This window comes from Bidens hawaiensis, unplaced genomic scaffold, assembly GCF_021521415.1.
Source record: "Bidens hawaiensis isolate Kalapana, Puna unplaced genomic scaffold, B.hawaiensis_p1.1 tig00045987_1, whole genome shotgun sequence".
NCBI lineage: Eukaryota > Viridiplantae > Streptophyta > Magnoliopsida > Asterales > Asteraceae > Bidens > Bidens hawaiensis.
Window position 1 is genome coordinate 94,811 of NW_027498183.1, and position 21,330 is coordinate 116,140.

The 21,330-nt window shown below is 32.4% G+C and overlaps 2 protein-coding genes across 2 annotated transcripts; both read left to right on the forward strand.

Annotated features, from left to right (window-relative positions):
- Positions 1–4,138: 4,138 nt before the first annotated feature.
- On the forward strand, positions 4,139–8,150 carry LOC143596045 (wax ester synthase/diacylglycerol acyltransferase 11-like). The gene is made up of 7 exons (XM_077074922.1): positions 4,139–4,360; positions 5,211–5,762; positions 6,191–6,257; positions 6,344–6,459; positions 7,174–7,386; positions 7,462–7,599; positions 7,986–8,150. Exons 1-7 carry the CDS (start codon positions 4,139–4,141, stop codon positions 8,148–8,150), a joined length of 1,473 nt encoding a protein of 490 aa, XP_076931037.1.
- A 2,063-nt stretch (positions 8,151–10,213) lies between these two features.
- LOC143596046 (adenylate kinase 5, chloroplastic-like) lies at positions 10,214–13,994 on the forward strand. The gene is made up of 18 exons (XM_077074923.1): positions 10,214–10,420; positions 10,742–10,843; positions 10,927–11,055; positions 11,131–11,265; positions 11,350–11,496; positions 11,759–11,833; positions 11,910–12,000; positions 12,083–12,132; positions 12,210–12,374; positions 12,443–12,523; positions 12,600–12,738; positions 12,823–12,902; positions 12,993–13,058; positions 13,165–13,194; positions 13,276–13,385; positions 13,468–13,605; positions 13,696–13,725; positions 13,811–13,994. Exons 1-18 carry the CDS (start codon positions 10,226–10,228, stop codon positions 13,839–13,841), a joined length of 1,794 nt encoding a protein of 597 aa, XP_076931038.1. The 5' UTR covers positions 10,214–10,225; the 3' UTR covers positions 13,842–13,994.
- Positions 13,995–21,330: the final 7,336 nt, after the last annotated feature.

Sequence of the window (21,330 nt, forward strand, 5' to 3'; positions counted from 1 at the left end):
AGGCAACGCTGGTGGCGGGTTGGTGGCCAATCGGCCATTAATTTCATGGGAAACCCACCACCTGACCCACTATGGTAAAACACCAGGCTTACGCATTAAATTTGGTCATGAACGAGACTCAAATCGACGACCTTCCGTCGAAAAAAGTCATCGGGGTACTACTGCGATCGCAGACAACGCTGGTGGCCCAGCCCGTCACTAATTTTATGGGAAACCCGCCACCCGAAGACCCGCTACGGTAAAACACCTAAACACGGAATTTGGTTACGAATGTGACTAAAACCGATGACCTCTCGAAAAAGTCACCGGGGTACTACTAGTGCATTGCTCATTTGCTTTAATGGAGTTTTCTAATTATGATGTATTATTTTATTGGTTCTCTCATTCTAATGCAATTTAAAAGGGGTAGCAGCTCAACTTGTTGCCTGCTTGCCTTTAGTTTCGATGTAATCACTACTTTTCAGTTTTATAATATGAAAATACGTAAGTCAATCGACAAAAAAAAAAATTTGTTGCCGGTAATGAAATGGAGGGGAATGAATCGGGTAAAAGGAAGGAAATGGACAAAGAATGAAATTTATCATTACTATTTATTTGTTTTGTTTGATTAACCTATGGAATGGAATGGAATGAAATGAAATATTACTTTATGTTGTTTGGTAGGATAAAAAAAATAAATAAAGAAAGAAAAAACATGAATGAAATATAAATAATAAAAATATTTCTATCTCAAAATTAAAAAAAAAAAAAACTACCAAAATAAATTTGCAATGGTGACGGTGGTGGTTGGGGTGGCACCAACGACGGCGATGGTAGAGCGGTGGCGACGGTAGTGGTGGTGATGATTAGTAGTTGTGACAATTGTAGTAGCGGCGGTGACAGTGGTAGTGGTAGTGGTGGCGGTGGCGGCGGAGGAGTTGGTGGTCAGGTGGTGGTGGCTGAGACGACGACGGTGGGGATCAGATGGTGGTGGTTCGGTGGTGTCGGTGGTGGTCAGGCAGTGGCGGTAAGGTGGTGGTGTCGACTATGGTGGTTAGGTGGCGGCGGCGGGCGGTGGTGGTTATCAGGTGGTGGCGTTGAGAGAATAGGGCGAAAGAAAAAAAAAAGTGTGAGAATAAATGGTTTTGAAAGAATGAGATTCTCATGTGTAATTATTGATTTCATTTAATTCACCAACTAAACACTTATTTTTTCATCCCTCACAATGACTCGTTTCATTCCCTTTGTAGGGTATGTTTGGCAAAACTAGCTAGTGGCTGGAAGCTGGTAGCTGTTAGCTGTAGCTTTTTAGATATATTTAGTTGTTTGGCAGAGTAGCTGGAGCTTTTTAGATATATTTAGGTATTTGGAAAAGTAGTTGTAGCTTTTAATAAAACTAATTGGGTGCCAGCGCGGTGCGGCGGAGTGCGCGCGCAACCTGACATCAACCGCCTAATCAGTGTCGATACGTGATTCACTTGATATTAGTGCACGCATAACCCGAATGCAGACGTGTACTTCGTGCAAAGGCAGTAAGCGTGTAATCGGTGGCGAAAATCAAGAAACAAAGCTAAAATATACAGTAATTTCAAATAGATTATTTTTTAAACCAACTTCTTTTGATATGAAACCCTTTCCGACCCGACATCGTTTTAATTTGAAACATGTTATAACTTGGCCCCTTTCGACCCAAAACCGTACCGACATGAACCGAACTAAATTAACCCTTTTTTATTGACTCGTTCCGACCCTAATTTGGTCTTACACATGACCTGAGCTCGTCTGACTCGACTTATTGCCAATCATAACCGGTAAAGAAGTATAACAATATCAAGAATAAAATGCTCTTTTTTATGATGTAATTTGTTTAAAAAAACATTAACGTGTGAAAAAGTTATGGCTTTTAAAGAGCCATGGGGGTAGTTAGTTTTGAATAAGGGTAAAATATGTAACTATTATATAAATTAACAAAAGTTGATGATAGTTCAAGTAACAAACTTGTAAATTCAAATGTAAAAGCTTGTAGCTTTTTCTCAAAACCTAGTAGTAGTAGCATTTAAAAAAGAGTTTTTTTTCCAAACTTAAAAGCTTGAAGCTTGTTCAACTAAACAAAATTTTTTATTGAGTAGTTTTTTCTTAAAAGCTTGAAGCTTGAAGCTCCTAAAAGCTTTTAAAAGATCTTTGCCAAACATACCCGTAATATATTGTTAAGCTTTTATCAATCAGATGTTTTGGTCATTTGGTGACAAAAAGGTGATTGATTGAAAGATACTAAAAGTAAACTAGATGTTTTTGAATGATACAAGCATATGTTTATAACCTTAAAAAGGCAATAAATGGAAACTTATATCAATATATGGTGTGAAACTGAAAACCATAAATAGAAAATGCATCAAATCCCACCGTAAACCCAACTTCCATTTCTAACGACCTTCATGTATGTGACTATGTAACATACTAATAACTCTATTTTAATTTTTCTAAATAATATATTTAATAAAAGTTTATGTGAATTATACTCTTTAATATAGATTAGAGGACCATAAGCGAGCAAAAATGTGGTTGATGATCTCTTGGTAATAGATACTAGATAGTAATCGTTGGTGAACATCTATGAGTAAACACAGGGCCATTTCCGATAATACAAAAAAAAAAAAAAAAAAAAAAAGACAGAACCTGAGACATGTGAAAAAAACGAGCCTGATGATGCAAACTTGGTAACTCATATATAATTTAGATAAAAATGTAATAACAATAAACCAAACACATGAATTTAGCAAAATGATCTAATTAAATTACTTAAATGAAACTTGATGCTTTTCTAGCATTTTATGGAAGCAAATCCCTTAATCAACTCTTTCTTAATTCTTTGCTAATTTTAATGGGTAATTAAGTATTGGACTATTGAGTTTAAATCATTCAACTAGCCTAATTAAATTAAACTCAAAGTAGGATTAACTTTATAAATTAGCCTAAAAAATTGATTCTAAAATAATAATAATAATAATAATAATAATAATAATAATAATAATTTTTAAAAAACCTCGGGCCCCATGGAAGACCGAGCAGTTGCCGGCCTCCTCATGGGCTGACCCTAAGTAAAGAATTCACCAAAGGATCACCGATAAAGTTTGTCAGTTAGAGAAGATGTTATTTTTGGCTTTATTCACTAGCGAATAATTCAGAGATTTGTTTAGCTTAGCTGTTCTATAAGTTCCACAAAATATGTGCTTGGATCTTGAGCAACTCATTCCCGCTCTTATCAAATAATATACGAGATGATACATTGAATATGCTTACTCGATTATCGATTCTTTAGGAATACTGAGAACAAAATTTCTTGAAATATGGTTGTTTAGTTTCAATTTGTGAGTCAAAATATAGTAAGCAATGGTTGCATATAGTTCATTTACCATATCCATGACTAAACTATAAACCATCCATCATTGCTTTGTTTTGACCGTTATCTTTTGATATCCCAGCTTCCTAATAACCAAGTTTTAAATAAGTGCAAGACATTAAAAGTGTTATGTGATCATACCGGTTTTAAGGAAAGAAGAAAAAAATCGTTGATGAGTCATTTACGAATATACTGCTGATAATAGAAAATATTAAAATATATCCTTTTATGGGATCGATTTGATCTACTCTTCACCAAACCCGAACCTTATAAACAAAGTTTATCCATAAATTACCGAACGCATATTACTCTTTTCTCGCTATTACTTCCCAAATTAACTATATGTCTTTTAAACATGAGAAAACACGGTGGAAAAAAATGACCACCAACCCTAAAGTTTATTAGTTCGTTACCTACGAATAAAAAACTCAAACCAAATATGCAATTTTTAAAAAGTTTGGACAATATGTGAATCGTAAACCTGAATTGTACCAACCATGTGCACTGTAATTTAAGTCTATCATAAATATTCCAATGCGTATGCGGATATATTAGCAATGAGTCTTAATCAAGTGCTACGAATTAGGTTTGCTTAGATACTAGTTAGGCCAAACATAACGATTTATTTCTTACTTTCTTCATGTAGTTTGTACTTTGTAGGCATTATGTATATATATAGAAACTATTGACAATGGAATAAGATAATGCACAATTGACCATACATAAGAAGTGCATAGTTGATGTATCTAAAATAACCTTATGGATTCATCAAAAGGTGTCAAACAAATTAAAACCAAGGCCAAAGATGGTCGGGAAGAAGACCACGAGCCGTTGAGCCCTATGGCTCGGTTGTTCCATGAGCTTGGTTCCAATGTCTATATCATTACCATGATGGGGGGCAAAACCAAGATAAACCCTGATGTCATCAAACAAAATATGGTTCGTTCTGTCCTTTGGCATCCTCGGTTCTCGAGCTTGCAGGTACATTTTTTTAATGATAAATTAACACATTATTTTTATTCACTATTAGACTTAAACCTCATAATTATGATTTATGAGGGACTTCACTTTAACAAGCGTCTTGATACCACTGGACTAAAAGATTTTTGACGGGTTTGCATTTAATTATTAAAAACTTTATTATCTACACTTATTCATCGTGTTAATAACTCACTCATTGTGACACTTAGTGATAGCTAATAATTCGAAAATTGATATAAACTAAATATCTAAACCAATATAACTAACTAGCTACTAGCTAGTGTCCTTTACTCCTTTTATATGAATTATTATATAAATTTGACAGGTTTGTTAAATTGTAAGAAATTATAAATTGAAAACTAAAACTCGAAATTAAAAGCATACGTAGACGCGTAAATTATGCTAATAAATGATTTACACGTTTTAGTGTAGCAAAATAAAAGAAGAAAGAAACTACTAAAGATTAATAAAACGAAGAGAAAATTTTGATTGACGAAAACGGACAATAAGTCAAGGAATTATGGTCTGATAGCTGGGTTAAATCGCCAAGGGTCTTTGCCACGTACATGATCCGGCTCGTCGAGGTCTTTTCATCATGGACTTCTCTAATTTGTTTCCCCTTTTCAACTTATTTAAATAAAAGTTAATCAACTTCTTATCACATTGCCACACGTTGCGTGCATTGTCGCATGATAAAAGAATTGGAATGAAACAAAGAATAAAACAATATTGAGGATTAATATTTTATGTGTATTGATCGATAAATGAAAACCAAATGCTCTATATAGAAACATTATGATAAAAATCTATCAATATTCAAACTAAATATGGAATAAACTCTTTGTTTTAGGTTTTGGACAAAGAAACCGGGAGTATCAAATGGATTCCCACGAACGTCAACATCGACGATCATGTTATAGTCCCAGATATAGATCCAAACATCACATGTCCAGACAAGTTTGTCGATGACTACATTTCAAAACTTAGTTCATCTCACATTGAGAACTCGAAACCTTTATGGGATCTTCATCTTCTAGACATCAAGACATCTAATGATGAAGCGACAGCCGTTTTTTGCTTTCACCATTCTTTAGGGGATGGTTTGTCATTAATGACACTTTTGCTTGCAACCACACGCCAATCATCCGATACAAATGCTTTGCCGACTCTTCCTGTGAGCAAAAACTCCGGTTACATCAAGTTTAGTAGTGTTTGGTCGCTTGTACAAGTGCTTTGGAACTTCATTGTTGCGGTTATATTGTTTATTTTCACTTTGTTGTTTCTTAAAGACACTGAAACGCCCTTGAAAGCCGGTGTGGGCGTCGAGAATAGACCTCGACGTTTTGTTCGTAAGACTGCTAGCTTAGCAGACGTTAAAGCTGTGAAGGATGCCATGAATGTGGTAAGTTAATACAAGATGACAACTATACACACACCATTTGGCATCTAATCCCACACTATTTTAAACAACTGCCTGGATAGAGGTTGGACGACCGTTTTGATCAAAACCTTTCAAAGTTTGACAATTTATAGTTAGAATGGCCGTTTAGGTATTGGTCGAACGGTCCTTCTAACTAATAGTTTTCAAAGTTTGTCCCATATGGTTAGAACAATTGTCTAGAAGTTATTCGAACAGCCATTATGACCAATAATTTTCAAAGTTTGACTTTTTTTAGTTAGAATGGGCATATGTGTTTTTTGGACGGTTGTTTTATGATGTCAAAGCAGATTGGGGTGACGTGGCTATAACATGACCCTTTACTATATCATTATATCATGATAGTTTAAAGGGGACATGATCATTGACAATATTAATAATTAATGTTGCAGACGTTGAATGATGTTGCACTTGGAGTCACTCAAGCAGGTTTATCGTCCTACTTGAATCGCAGATACAGTGAGTTTGTATCTCATCACAATAATTAATTATGGTTAATCAATTTTAATTGGTTATTTCAGTAAGGTTAATCGGTTCGATTTCAGGTGAAATTAGGGATGTCGATAGGACAAATGATCATGATAAAAACGATTTCATTCCGAAAAACATTCGTCTTCGTGCAACATTCTTTTTCAACCTAAGAGCAACCACCAGGATTGATGTTAGTTCATTTTCTTCAAGTTTAGTTAGTCACTCAAATATTATGAAATATAGGTAGTCCTTTAATGGTCATTTAAATGTTACAAAAACATCTATATACATATTTCTATTTAATTCATTTATGTTGATATTCCAATACAAGGTTTGTTAAAAATCGAGTTCTTTCAAACTACTATATTTTTACGACACAAAAAAATACATTATTTTAAAAGAACTAAATTATTTAAAATTTATATTGGAGTGTCATAAAAATTAAAAAAAAAAACAATTTCTTCATATATTTTTGAAAATGCTATTTTCAGTTATTTTTATTCATTTATTTATTTTTGAATAACTACTTCAATTTAAAGATGATGGTCTTGGGTTCAAATTCTACATGCTACACAAAAACAGGATTTCATGTTGGGCCAGAGGGTTTTCTTACCTATGGTAGGTTTTTGCCTAAGGGTTATTGGGTGGGTCAGTGCCTCAGTGGCCTATCACTCTATCAGTGATAACTATTGAATGATAAACAAAATATTGAATTAATTTGAAAGATTGCTCACCCAGTAACGGACTATTTAGATTTGCTTAAGATTTAGCTGACTATCAAAAAATAGTAAAAATAAAAATATCAATTAAATCCATAGCTAAACTAAACAGGAAAATATCATTACCAATTATTGATATTTATTTTTATTTTCTTTGTTGGTTTTATATGTGGTGCATGAGGTAGTCTCTGGCTGAAACAATGAAAACCGGAAGGGTGGGTCGTCAATGGGGCAACCGGATAGGCTACGTGCTACTTCCCTTTGCGATTGGAGTTAAAAGAAACCCGTTAGACTATGTGAGAGAAGCCAAGGCGGTTATTGATAGGAAAAAATCCTCATTGGAACCTTTGTTCACTCATTTTGTTGTTAACTTGGTCCTCAAGTTGTTCGGGATTAAAGTATGGTAAATCACAGTGTCCCCGACAAATGACTAATCGATCTTATACGTGTTAACTAATGGGGGGTTTGTGCAGGCTGTAGGAAAGCTAAACTATAAGTTGTTCTTTAATACAACTTTGTGGTTCACCAATCTGCCTGGGCCAGAACAAGAAGTCACATTTTATGGTCATGATCTCACTTACATTGCTCCTAGTTGCTATGGACAACCAAATGTAAGTATACATATATACTATCTGCCTGTTGGTAAATCAAGAACAATCACACAATATGATATGAATAAGAAATGAAGAATAAAGATAATATAAATTTTCTGATGTATTGATCGATCTTAGTTTTTACAATATGTTTGATGGGTTTATATAGCCATCCATAATAACTGTAAAACAGTTATTAACTAACTTTCATAAGTACATACTAAGCCCTTCTACTTTAACTAATATATAAAAACATTCTAAACATACTTCCTACTAATAACACATGGACCACTATATATAGTTTAACTTCTAATTACCCCCCCCCCCCCCAAAAAAAAAAAAAACATAGTAAAATTTTGTATATATTTTCATTATTAAGATAACTAACAAAAGTATTGTTGCAGTCATTGATGATTCATGTCGTAAGTTACATGAACAAATTGACGTTCGTGATATCAGCAGACGAAGAAACCATACCGGACCCCCAAAGGTTGGGTGACGATCTTGAGGAAGCTCTTCACGTAATCAAGGCATCTGCTTTACTAAGAGAAAGTGTTAAAAACAAGTAGTTGTGTTCTTGTACTACACGTTACAATGTTACATGTCATGTCTTGATCTATAATAAGTCATAATTTAATACTATGTTTTTTAACTTATAGTAATGTGTGTTTGAATTAGTAATTTCCCTAGAACAATTTAATCTTATTTAAAGAAATGTTGTTTTATTTTATGCTTTGGTTATTTGAATTGAGTATAAAATTCTTTATTATATTCTAAAGATCAGATAAAATCTCTTTTTGTTATTTTTTAAAGCATACAAAAGAAATTCAGAACGAAAAATTGTATTCTCGCTATTTTGTTATAATGTTAAGGAAAAATTAGTGTTAGTTTTCGTGATTGAAAATTTGTCTGAAATTTGTTGGAATTACATGTCATAGAAAATTAGTAGGAAATTGTTTCATGTGACTCAGGTATGATTCCTGCTCTTATCATTTAGTTTTGGCGGCACCAGGTGATGATGGGAGACTAAGCGAGTAGGTGACATTCACTATAGGCGGGCAAATAAACGGGTTAACCAAACCAACCAGAAAATCAAACCGAAACCGAACCGGTTTGAAACCGATTATGTAGAAACCGGTTTGGAACCGATTGAAAGGTTCGGAGCCGGTTTGTTATTTTCTCCACCAAAACCGGTTCGAAACCGGTTAACCGAACCGAAACCGGTCAAAACCCGAACCAAAACCAATCAAAACCCGAACTGAAACCGATAATAAACCGGTTTTGACTTTTGTTGACCAAGCCAAACCGGTTTCAACCCAAACCGGTTTTGAGTTTTAAACTGGTTTGTGCATCTCTAACGCTCACTAATTGAGTCCTTGAACTGAACGAGTTTCATCTCACAACACTGTTGTGCCTCCGGATGAGTGTGTGTTCACGTGCTTTAGCCTTAGGTGTGGATTTTCTCCGAATCAAAGACGAGTGTATTCTAATACGGTAAATTTATGCAGTAGTCCAGTTAGATGATTCGTTGACCGTTCAAAAAATATATATCTATAATATATTTAAACGAAAACCCTAAAATCCTATGTGTCGCGATGTGGTCACTTCCCCCTTTTATGGAACCCACCAGATTGCTTAATTTTTAAATTGAGGCTTCTCATTGATTTAACCCAAATTCATGGGTATGGGTCTTACCAGAACCAGATAGCTCTTAAAATGGTTATAACATCTTATTAAATTAAAAATTGATCTTACCAATTATTTGATATGAAAATCCTATAAAGATACACAAAAATTTAATATCCAATTTAAAAAGAAAAAGATATTATTTACAATTAATAAGCAATTTTATAGGTCATGTGTCACCAAATTCAGATAACTTTTAAACGGGTTATAATATATAATTTATTTATTAAACCTTTTCATCATCAAACTCTAAGTATATTATTAACTTTCTTACAATAAAGAAAATTAAAATCCAAAAAGTAAATATTAAAAACGAAAAATGTAAAACAACCATTTTCTCAAGCCATCATATTGCTTTATTTGTAAATGAAGGCTTCTCACGCATTTAACCCGAATTCACAGGTAAAGGTCTCACCAAACCCAAATAGCTCTTAAACGGGTTATAACATCTCATTATATTAAAAATTAATCTAATCAAATATTTGATATGAAAATCCTATAAAATAGGGATATACTAAAAATTAATATCCTATTTTATTTTAAAAAAATATATTATTTAAAATTAAGAAACAATTTTATAATAAAGAAAATAAACGGGTAATGGGTATCACCAAGCCCAGATAACTTTTAAACCGGATTATAACATATCATTTCTTTGTGAAACCATTTCGTCATCAAAACTCAAGTATATTAATTATTAACTTTCTTATAATAAATAAAATTAAAATCCAAATATACATATATAAATATTAAAAACAAATAATGTAAAAAAACCCTCGTAATACGGGGATAAAATCTAGCATATATATATATATATATATATATATATAATCTAAAATATATAATAATTCAATAATAAGTAAGTGGCCAAAAACACCTCATTAACATATTCAAGAACCTGTGGTGTCTGTTACCTTCCTCCGGTTGATCATTCATCATCATCATCATCATCATCATCATGCTGAATTATGCTGCAACTTCTTCTTCAGTCAATTACCAAAACATTCGATTCACACCACCTCATCTCTCTTCCAGTCACACTCTCCACCCCTCATCTCTCTCAATACCATCATCATCAGCTCAATTTCATCACAATTCCACTCCAATTAATGTTTATAAGCATACCCATTTCAGTATCTCCCCAAGAACCAAGGTTACTGTTATAAAGATTGATACTTTTTGTTGTTTGTACTTTGTAGGAGGTTAATTTGACCAATTTCTCTGTTTGTTATTGTCTTGGTTTCTTATTGTTTGTGAATTTGGGTGGAATTGTGGTGACTGTGAATGTGCACACCAAGTGTTTGTGAAAATGCCTGAATGACTAAAATGTAGTGAATGTTAGATTGTGTCTTATCGTGTGACATGTTATGCCAGATCTAGTGAATATATCATAGCATTTTACCATAATTAATCTTATAACATCCGCCTCTGAACAGCATATGTTAATGATGTGAAATGTAATTGCTGACATTAGGGACTGAAGGTAAGGTGCTCTCAAAATGAGCCGTTAAAAGTTATGATATCAGGTGCACCTGCATCAGGCAAAGGGACACAGTGTGAGATGATTGTTCAAAAGGTTAGTTAAAATGTTTTTGTTGTAGGTTTTTAATTTCTTTTCTGTTTGTTTATATCTTGAATGATCATATTATTGCCATCTAGTTTGGATTGGTGCACATATCAACTGGAGATCTACTTAGAAGTGAAGTAGCAGCCGGTTCGGAAATTGGAAACCAAGCAAAAGAATACATGAATTCGGGGCGTCTCGTTCCCGATGAAGTTGTCACAAATGTATGATATAATATAAATTTAGTCACTTTTTTTTTCTAACTATGGACTATAAAAATGAATATTTTAAACTTACAGATGGTAATAGGGCGACTGTCACAAGAAGATCCGAAGGAAAAAGGTTGGCTTTTAGACGGGTTTCCACGCAGTTTTGCACAAGCGCAGTCGCTGGAGAAAATGAAGATAAGACCGGATGTATTCATTGCTTTAGATGTATGTATCTATAGTTATAATAAAATGGTCATTAAAGATATAAGATTTCAGATTTAATGTTAACAATATGCAGTTTATACACAGGTTCCTGATGAAATATTAATAGACAGATGTGTTGGTAGAAGACTGGACCCTGAAACCGGGAAGATTTACCATATAAAAAACTTCCCTCCAGAAACCGATGAAGTCAAAGCAAGACTCGTAACCCGGCCCGATGACACAGAAGAAAAGGTACGATTTAAAGCGGGTTCGAGTTGAAAGGGTAATCATTTTTTGTCCGGGTTAAAATGGGACAGGCTGAGTTGACCTGCAAACATTTTGTGTTTGTTTCTGAGAAAAAGTTATTGTTACAAAGAAAATCTAAATTTTTGAATCAGTTTGGTGTTTTGAGATAAAGTCATAAAACACAACCCGTTTATATGTAAACGGGCTGTAATTGTCATTTCTGTTATTTATAGTTGAATTAAATGATATTGTTTCTGTTCTCTTTTAGGTTAAATCTCGTCTACAAATTTATAAGCAGAATGTGGAAGCAATCTTATCCACATATTCGGACCTTTTGAAGAAGGTTTTTACTATCTATATATTTTGCTCACACCAATTTGTAAATTTAGAATTTACAAGTGAATTGTTATAATTTACAGATCGATGGTAATCGTTCTAAAGATGTAATTTTTGGTGAAATAAGTTCTTTGCTATTGGAAATCAAGAAAGAAAAGGAGACAAAAAAATCAGGCAAGTTTACAATGATTTTGAAACAAATATATCTTGGTTTATAATAATACATCACTTAAAAATCATGTGTTTTTATAACCAGAAAATGCTAGTAAACTTGCCAGCCAGTTCAACAAGTCACCTGCAACCAAGGTATGCGTTTATGCAATCGTGTCCTTTTATGTCTATTAATTTTATTTATCTTTATTATTAGTTTTATCTTTTTACAGGAAAACTGGAGAGGGATTCCAACCAACTTAAATAATATTCCTCATTCGAGAGAAATTAGGGAATATTTTTATGATGACGTGCTTCAAGCAACCCAAAGAGCTATCAATGATGGAAAAACTCGAGTAAAAGTGGAGATTAATATTCCCGAGCTGAACCCCGAGCAGGTGAAAAACGCTTATCATTTTATAATTACTGATTTTCTTATAACTAACACTTAACTATTTATAAACAGGATGTATATCGAATAGGCACATTAATGGAACTTGTTCGAGTTCTTGCTCTTTCATTTGCTGATGATGGAAAGCGTGTCAAGGTATGCATATTCTGCCACTTTTAGTTGCTAAATTTTAGATATTAGATATATGTTAATAATAATAATAATAATGCAGGTTTCTGTTCAAGGATCAATGGGAGAAGGAGCACTAGCAGGAATGCCGTTGCAGCTTGCAGGGACCCGGAAGATCCTAGAATTTATGGATTGGGGTAATGATGGTGCAATAGGGAACTTTATAAACATTGGCTCTATAGGTACTAGTTTTGTAAAATTAGTTAATTGTGGATTTAAAATCGTAAAATGTTAATGTGAGTTATATTTTTTTTGGTGTCATTTAGGCGGCAAAGAGGTTGATGAAGTAGATGATGTTTTCATTTTAGTGGCTCCTCAAAATGCTATGGGAAATTGCATCATTGATGTAAATAATTAACTTGTCAACTAAGATTACAATTTACAATAATCATATATTATTTTCATTTATATAAATGCTTGAAACAAAATGATTCAGGATCTAAGAGCGATGACTGATGCTGCTGGCAGTCGACCGGTCATTCTTATAAATCCGAGGCTCAAGGTTGGTTGAAAATTTCAATTACTATTTCTTTTATTGTGTATCATTAATCTAGATGCAAATTATTTGAAAAAAGTACTAACTTTTTTTCTTGAAATTATATGATTAGGATTTACCGGCTTCAAGTGGTATTATGCAAGTAAGTTTTATAAACTTTTGTGGAACATTAGACTTTAGTCAAGTAATTATGGGAAATTTATAAGTTGACTTTCATTGACAGACAATGGGTCGAGAAAAACGACTAGAGTATGCTGCATCTTTTGAAATGTGCTATCAGTTTCGGCTTCTTTATTATGCGGGAACACAATATCCAATTATGGGTGCTTTAAGGTGCACTGACACTTTCTTTTTTCGTTTAATTTTGTGTGACGAAAATGCCTAAATTGACTGTAATATTGCATTACACATACAGGATGGCTTATCCTTATAGGTATGAGTTGTTCAAAAGGGTAAATGATTCAACTGGGAAGGAGAAATACGTCATTTTGTCAACGTTTCCTAGTAGACCGACCGGTGATGAAATTAATGATGCATTTGAAGGAAGAACAAGGTACAATTTAGATTCAAATTTTCAAATAAATAGAATTTGAGAACCCTTTATTGTATTCAATATTCATCATATGTTATCATATTATTGCAGAGATAAAGTTAAAAAGTCATCAGGATTCTGGTAAGAATATTGACTTTTCAAAAGGTCAAAACTTATTTAAAGTTTAAAGCAAATTTTGATTGATTAATGTTGATGTGTTTATCAGGGGTTTTTTGAGTGGCATACTTTCAGCATAGAAGCATATTGTTCGGAAAAAAAAAATGTGCGCTCGCTATCAAGAACAAAACTGTTGAATATGGAGTAGAATATTATGCATCTCCTGTAAAATATCCAAATGTATATTTTTATAAGATTTTGATGCTTTTTGTACATTTTATGAGCTTTCAGTCTTTTTTGAATGTTTCACTATGATCTCTCATATAGAGAGCATCATTATGATTTACAAGAAAAATTCCTAAAAAGTTATAAAGACCAAAGCACTCTCATGTGCATTGCAAATAACTAGATGTAATAGAAAAAAATTAACTTCAGCTAGCGGAAAGGACATAAATTGTGACAAACATACGAACTTCGTGGACGTTTTTTCAGTTAGTAAAGTTTAAGGACACGGTCTGCAAACTACCTATAACTGCAGTTTCACAGTTCCAGTTCCAAGTACCGCTGCCCTACAATCATCATGCTTTTGCAAGTGCCTCTCAAGAGCGCGACATGTCATGTCTTTAGCGAGACCTGGTAGAACACTTTTGAGAAGTTGCTCTAGTAAATAAGAACCATCCACGAGACACAATCACTCGTTTGATTTCACACGTCCCTGCAACGTCCTCTTGTGGTGTGTGTTATGGTTCTCCCACAATGGAACTTAATGCATTCATATATCAGCATTTGCAACTTTAAATTTAGTCATAGCTATGTTCAACATAAACAGCAAACTTTAAATTTTGAACCGTCACAAGTATGTTCAATACAAATATCAGGTTTTTATAACCAACACCAACCACATTTACGTGGTAAATTCTAAACAATTAATTATGTTAAAAAAAACTTTTGTTTTGTTGTTTTTTCTAAACCATTTCTAACAAGTTTATACACTACGCTTTAAAGTTTTGGTTATTGTAAAATAAATCATTTCTAACACGCCCATATAAATGTTTCATTATACAAAATAATTGTTTCTAACATGTTGACTTTCAATGTTGACCTTGGGAAGGATGCGTGTAAGATCAATGCTTCTCATTCTACTATCATGATCTAAAAGACTCTTATATCAGTTCTTTCAAATTGTACACCTCCCTTCGCCTAATTTTTTCCGATTGTTTACCATTTCAGCGTCCGAGCATTAAATTGTAATCCATGGTATAATAGCCTACATATTTATCATATAAGATGCGTCGGCAAAGAAACAATAGTACAAACACATACAATGCAACAAACTTCGATGTAATTTGATGTGATAAAATTCAAATTGTAACCACCAGGTATCAAATATGCAATCGTAAAAAAGGAAATTTAGACTTTTCCCCCAAATTACCGGATGAAATAACATATTTCTATTTATTTGCACAAAATGATTTACTTATTCTACATTTTCAACGTCCTTTTAAATGCTCTTATACTTGTCCACAAATAATTTGATCTCGATTATATTTGGAAATGAGGAAGATGTTTCACGTAACGCCCTTTCGACTATCATTTTATCTCTCGCTATGCATTCAATATACTAAATACTATTATATGGCATGTACACGCGATAATTATAAATCGTACCGTCAAGTCATCGGGTTTATACAAATCGTCTCGTTTGATATCACATCAGTTTTCTCTCTCATCGTTGCAATTTGCAATCAGTGTTTTTTGACCCGGATGATATCAAAAAAATATATATATATATATATAGACACCTTATATATATAAATATAGGGGTGGGTTATTGTACAATAATATCTTATCATATACATTACGTACGCGACACTTCTAGCGACACTTCTAGGCATTGATTTCAATTTCACGTGGTGGCATAAAATGCAAATAACGTAAATCTCTTATCACGATCTAATTCTTCGACTCAACTAACTCATCGAGCGTGATACAAATTGCATATCAAATTAATCGTAATTCAAACCTGAAAATTGGCTAGATACGATCGATTTGAGCAAATTAAAATTACGATCGGCAAAAATATTCTGGGTGTAACAAATCAATTGAACGTTCAGTTCTTTATTAGCCAACTTCAATTGAAAAGTTGCCATATGTTTCATGAAATCGTCATTGTCAACGCCGGTAAAAAGTTACAGGTCACCGTTCAATTTCAATTCCATCACATAGTTGTATAAAAAGAACTCATCTTTTGCAAAATAGTTCCAATTTTCAAGGCTTTTGAATTGAATTGTTTCTATATTGTATGATTTGTTTATTTGACAATTATCTCATCCTTTTTCTAAAAACAGAGTGTTCACAAATAATGATTTGCTATTGGTTATTTTTAATATATTCAAGTAATACATTCAACTAATACATTCAAGTGAATTGAATTGTTTCTATATGGTATGATTTGTTTATTTGACAATTATCTCATCCTTTTTCTAAAAACAGAGTGTTCACAAATAATGAATTGCTATTGGTTATTTTTAATATATTCAAGTAATACATTCAACTAATTGTCAAATAAACAAATCATACCATATAGAAACAATTCAATTCACTTGAATGTTTTAGTTGAATGTATTAAACTAATACATTCAACTAAAACATTCAAGTGAATTGAATTGTTTCTATATGGTATGATTTGTTTATTTGACAATTATCTCATCCATTTTCTAAAAACAGAGTGTTCACAAATAATGAATTGCTATTGGTTATTTTTAATATATTCAAGTAATACATTCAACTAATTGTCAAATAAACAAATCATACCATATAGAAACAATTCAATTCACTTGAATGTTTTAGTTGAATGTATAAAACTAATATATTCAACTAAAACATTCAAGTGAATTGAATTGTTTCTATATTGTATGATTTGTTTATTTGACAATTATCTCATCCATTTTCTAAAAACAGAGTGTTCACAAATAATGAATTGCTATTGGTTATTTTTAATATATTCAAGTAATACATTCAACTAATTGTCAAATAAACAAATCATACCATATAGAAACAATTCAATTCACTTGAATGTTTTAGTTGAATGTATAAAACTAATACATTCAACTAAAACATTCAAGTGAATTGAATTGTTTCTATATGGTATGATTTGTTTATTTGACAATTATCTCATCCATTTTCTAAAAACAGAGTGTTCACAAATAATGAATTGCTATTGGTTATTTTTAATATATTCAAGTAATACATTCAACTAATACATTCAACTAAAACATTCAAGTGAATTGAATTGTTTCTATATGGTATGATTTGTTTATTTGACAATTATCTCATCCCTTTTCTAAAAACAGAGTGTTCACAAATAATGAATTGCTATTGGTTATTTTTAATATATTCAAGTAATACATTCAACTAAAACATTCAAGTGAATTGAATTGTTTCTATATGGTATGATTTGTTTATCTGACAATGATCGCATCCCTTTCCTAAAATCAGAGTGTTCACAAACATGTAGAACGTATTTAGTTTAATTTAAGACGCTCAGTTAATACTCTTAAATTAATACATTCAAGTAAACGTTCAATTACCCTCAATTAATACTCTTAAACTAGTACATTCAATTTCTCTCAATTAATTCTCTTAAACTAATATGTTCAAGTAATACGTTCAAGTTAAAAAACTAAGGTAGCATTTGGTATGCAGAAATGATAGTAGGAATGGAATGATTCATTACGTGGGAATGAAAAAAGTGGTGTTTGGTTGCTCATTGTAATGGAATCATCCATTACACATGGAATTTCATTCCATCAAAACCATTCATTCCCACCCCTCTTCTTTTTTTTATTCCATTCCTCCTTCACCCTACTTTCTCAACACTACCACCTAACAACCACCACCACCATTGGCACCACCACCAACTCCGCCAACACCACCACCGCCGCCGCCACCACCACCATCGCCACCGCCATTTTCGTCGCCGGAGCTACCACCGTTGCCGTTGTAGGTTTTTTTTTTTGGGTTAAAAAGTATTTTGAGATACGAGTGTTTTTATTATTTCTATTTCAATCATACAATTTTTTAGGATACCAAACAACATAAAGTAATAATTTATTTAATTCTCATAGGTCAACCAAACAAGACAAAGGAATGGAATGATCTATTTCATTCTCTTGTCCATTCCATTCCTTTTTCCATTCCATTCCCCCTCAATTCCATTACCTTCAACCAAACATACCCTAAAGTTTTGATTCAAATTTAATTGAGTTCTTTGCATATGAACCCATGGTCTTTGCTGTTGGCTTGAATCAAAATCAATTTTTTGATTCAAAAAATAAAACAATTATGCTTTAAATTATGAAAATTAACTAACAAACACTAATTTCTATATTACAGAGCTTCTGGTTATTACACTCAATTGATACCATGCTCTGGTTGACACCAGAATCAAACAAACTTATTAATGATTTCACAAACCAATGTAAAAAACAAAATAGATTCACGAACAAACTAGTACGTTCACTTTAATTTCAATTAGATTTTGTTTTTGATTTGGGTAGGCAATTTTGGAGCACAGGTCCAATTTTTATCGATGATTTAGAAAGACGAATTGATTCACGATCGCGTTCGTTAAAATTCTGCCATCAGTGTGATTGCATACGGTTAATTAGGGAGAAGTTGAATTGAAATAATTTACGATTTTGCCACAACGTGTTTTTTGAAATCAATGGTGAATTAACTCGCGTACTTAATGTACGATAAGGTATTATTGTATTGGATCATTTAACTATATATATATATATATATATAATTATAATAATAACCAAGTTTCATATCCATTTACATTGTTATTTTCAAGATATATGATATTAGTTATGTCCAAATACACATAAATATGGTTTGGTTGGGTGGCTAGTTGGGGAATTAGTTGTTAAGGATCTCGGCCGGGTACCACGGTTCGATTCCCAACAGCGACAATGTTTTTAATTAATCAAAAAGGCTTTTACCGGTTAGACCGGCGGTTCTCCGGTTCTAGTTGGATCGTGAACCGCCAAACCCGACCGGGTTAATAGAAAACGGTTATTGTATGTGAACCGGGTTAATAGAAAACGGTTATTGTATGTGAACCGGACCAGATTTCCTAGCGGGTCCCGGTCGAACCGGCAGGTCTGGCCTGGGTTTAAAAACACTGATTGCAATGTCCACATACAAGATTAATCTCCATTTGATCTTGGTTGAACAGGTCAGCCATGTAGTGCTTGAGCTTGCCGAGTATCTCATCTACCTATTCTAATAAAGTAAAATAATTGTGGACACTTGTCATTTTTTGGTTAATTCTCACAATTCTTTTCCCTCCAAAACTAATATCTTAATTTACCCTAATATATATAATAGATCAATAATTATTCACTTTCCTTTTATACTCTATATTACATCTATGCATTTTTATAAAAATAAATATTAACATATTATTTTACTATATATTTCAAAATACTTGGTAAAATCCAAAAATCAACAACAAATCATGTTTGTCAAAGATTGAAAAGAATATAATTTCAAATGTTATCATTAGCATATTGTACTACCTATATTGTAGAAAATTATAAAGAAAAACAAAACTCGAATATGTTTTCATTTTACAAAGTAATTTTTTTAATCATTAAATTGTAAATATATGCTTAAAAGTCGATCCTTTTTTTTAAATCAATCAATTTATCTATTATTATTATAATATACCGATCACTGTCTGACATAACAAAGTTTATCATATTTAGTTTCTTAATTTTTTTATAAAGGATTGTTTCGGGTTTTTTATGGAACTTAAATTTGATTTTTATGGGTCAAAAGTTGGTAAATGACTGTTTGGTATAAGTTAACTACAGTTAGATCAAAATTTGTTACAGGTCAAAAATAGGAAATCTGAGTATTATTAAAAGTTTGAAAATGCAAATAGATTTATCAAATTTGTTACGGATTCAAAGTGTTGACTTGAAAATGTCAAACGAATGAAAGTTAGAATTTTAAACATGACTCGGGTTTCAAAATTATTTTAAGGGCATTTTTGGAAATAATCAAAAGGTTCGAGATTTGGCAAATTGACTATTTTTCCCCCGACTATTAAAATTTAAGAAAAGATTGCGAACACTTTCGATATGCCACTCCCAAACCTATTAATGCTTCCAACTTTTATCAAATTTGAAATATTTGTGTAGTCGTTAACATTTCCTTCAATGGTGATGAAAACGTTATATAGGAAGCATGTCATGTATAACTATGTTCAAATGAAGAAAAATATTCACAAAATTGGATTGGTTAACATGTTATTTTTATGTTATGAGTCTATGACAAAGTCAAGAAGCTCCCTGAAACTTATCAAAATCTTTTTAATGGTGTAGCTCAGAAAAACATAGTTCTTGAAGAGCACCCGTCGTTACAATTTAATGTTCTCCTTTCCTTTGATGAGTGGTAAATTGATAAATATATCAATAAAGGTAACAATTATTCTGTATTTAGGCTGAGTGATTATAACTACTATTGTATGAGAAATCTTATTCTCGAAATTGGTTAATAACCAAAATTCTTTCAATTACACATATATGACACTTATAATGAAATTTTCAATAGAAAGAGCGTTTCCGGGTACGTTTCTGTACATGCATATTAATTTATATATACATATTATAGATACAAGCATAGATGTAATACATTTTTTCATATACGTTATGCGATTATTTGCTTTACTTGTAATTTTATACTCCCTCTGTCTTATTAAAAGCGTCATGGTTTGAAAAACACAAATTTCAAGATATATTGAATGATTACTTTTTTTGCTTACCAAATGTCAATAATGCCCTTGAAAATTGAGTTCATCAATATTGTTTATTAATGCCAGCTGTGTATGTATAGGGGTAAACTTGAAAATTGACTAATAAATTTTGAAAATGAACATTTGTAATGGGACAAATAAAAAATAAAATATGGATAGTTTTAATGGGACAAAGGGAGTAATTTGGATAATCACGTGTGTGACACGGGTTGTAAAACTAGTTATATATATATATATATATATATAAAACAAAAAGTCAACTACTCACAATTTACACTATTCATCAAATGTATAATATAATTTGCTTAAGGTACAAGCTTCTTATGTATCATTTGTTTGCTACATGGACAGAATGTTTGCTATGTGAGTCCCCTTTGTTGACTAACATATCACATATGTATTCTCGCTGGCGTTTTCTTCTCTTCCTTACCGTCATCAACTTTATCTCATCGGTTCGTAATCTACACCACCACCAACCGCCCAGATGATATGGTATCAACCAATCACGTCGATGGCAGTCTTATTCGACAACACAACGTCTCTTCTCTGTGTATGAAGAATCCTAAATCAATCCAACCCTTCACCCTCCAATTTGCGAAATCGATAACCCAAGAAGACGACGATGTCGTCGTGGCGAAAGTTGTTGCCTCAACGACTCTGAAGCGTTTTCGTTCTAACTTCCAATGAGTTTTCTTTGTTCAGTTGTTTGTGTTCTAATTAATTGATTTCTTTGTCTGTCGATGTCACCCAAACACAATATCATCACAGCATTAATGCAGGTATATCGTACATGGGAGTGAAGA

Excerpts from the sequence above, each read along its gene's own strand:
- LOC143596045 (XM_077074922.1), top strand. The coding sequence starts at position 4,139 with ATGGATTCATCAAAAGGTGTCAAACAAATTAAAACCAAGGCCAAAGAT. Across the intron at positions 6,460-7,173 it reads GAGCAACCACCAGGATTGAT|TCTCTGGCTGAAACAATGAA; the intron begins GTTAGTTCATTT and ends TGCATGAGGTAG. Across the intron at positions 7,387-7,461 it reads TCAAGTTGTTCGGGATTAAA|GCTGTAGGAAAGCTAAACTA; the intron begins GTATGGTAAATC and ends GGGTTTGTGCAG.
- LOC143596046 (XM_077074923.1), top strand. The coding sequence starts at position 10,226 with ATGCTGAATTATGCTGCAACTTCTTCTTCAGTCAATTACCAAAACATT. Across the intron at positions 12,133-12,209 it reads ACAAGTCACCTGCAACCAAG|GAAAACTGGAGAGGGATTCC; the intron begins GTATGCGTTTAT and ends ATCTTTTTACAG. Across the intron at positions 12,739-12,822 it reads TATAAACATTGGCTCTATAG|GCGGCAAAGAGGTTGATGAA; the intron begins GTACTAGTTTTG and ends GGTGTCATTTAG.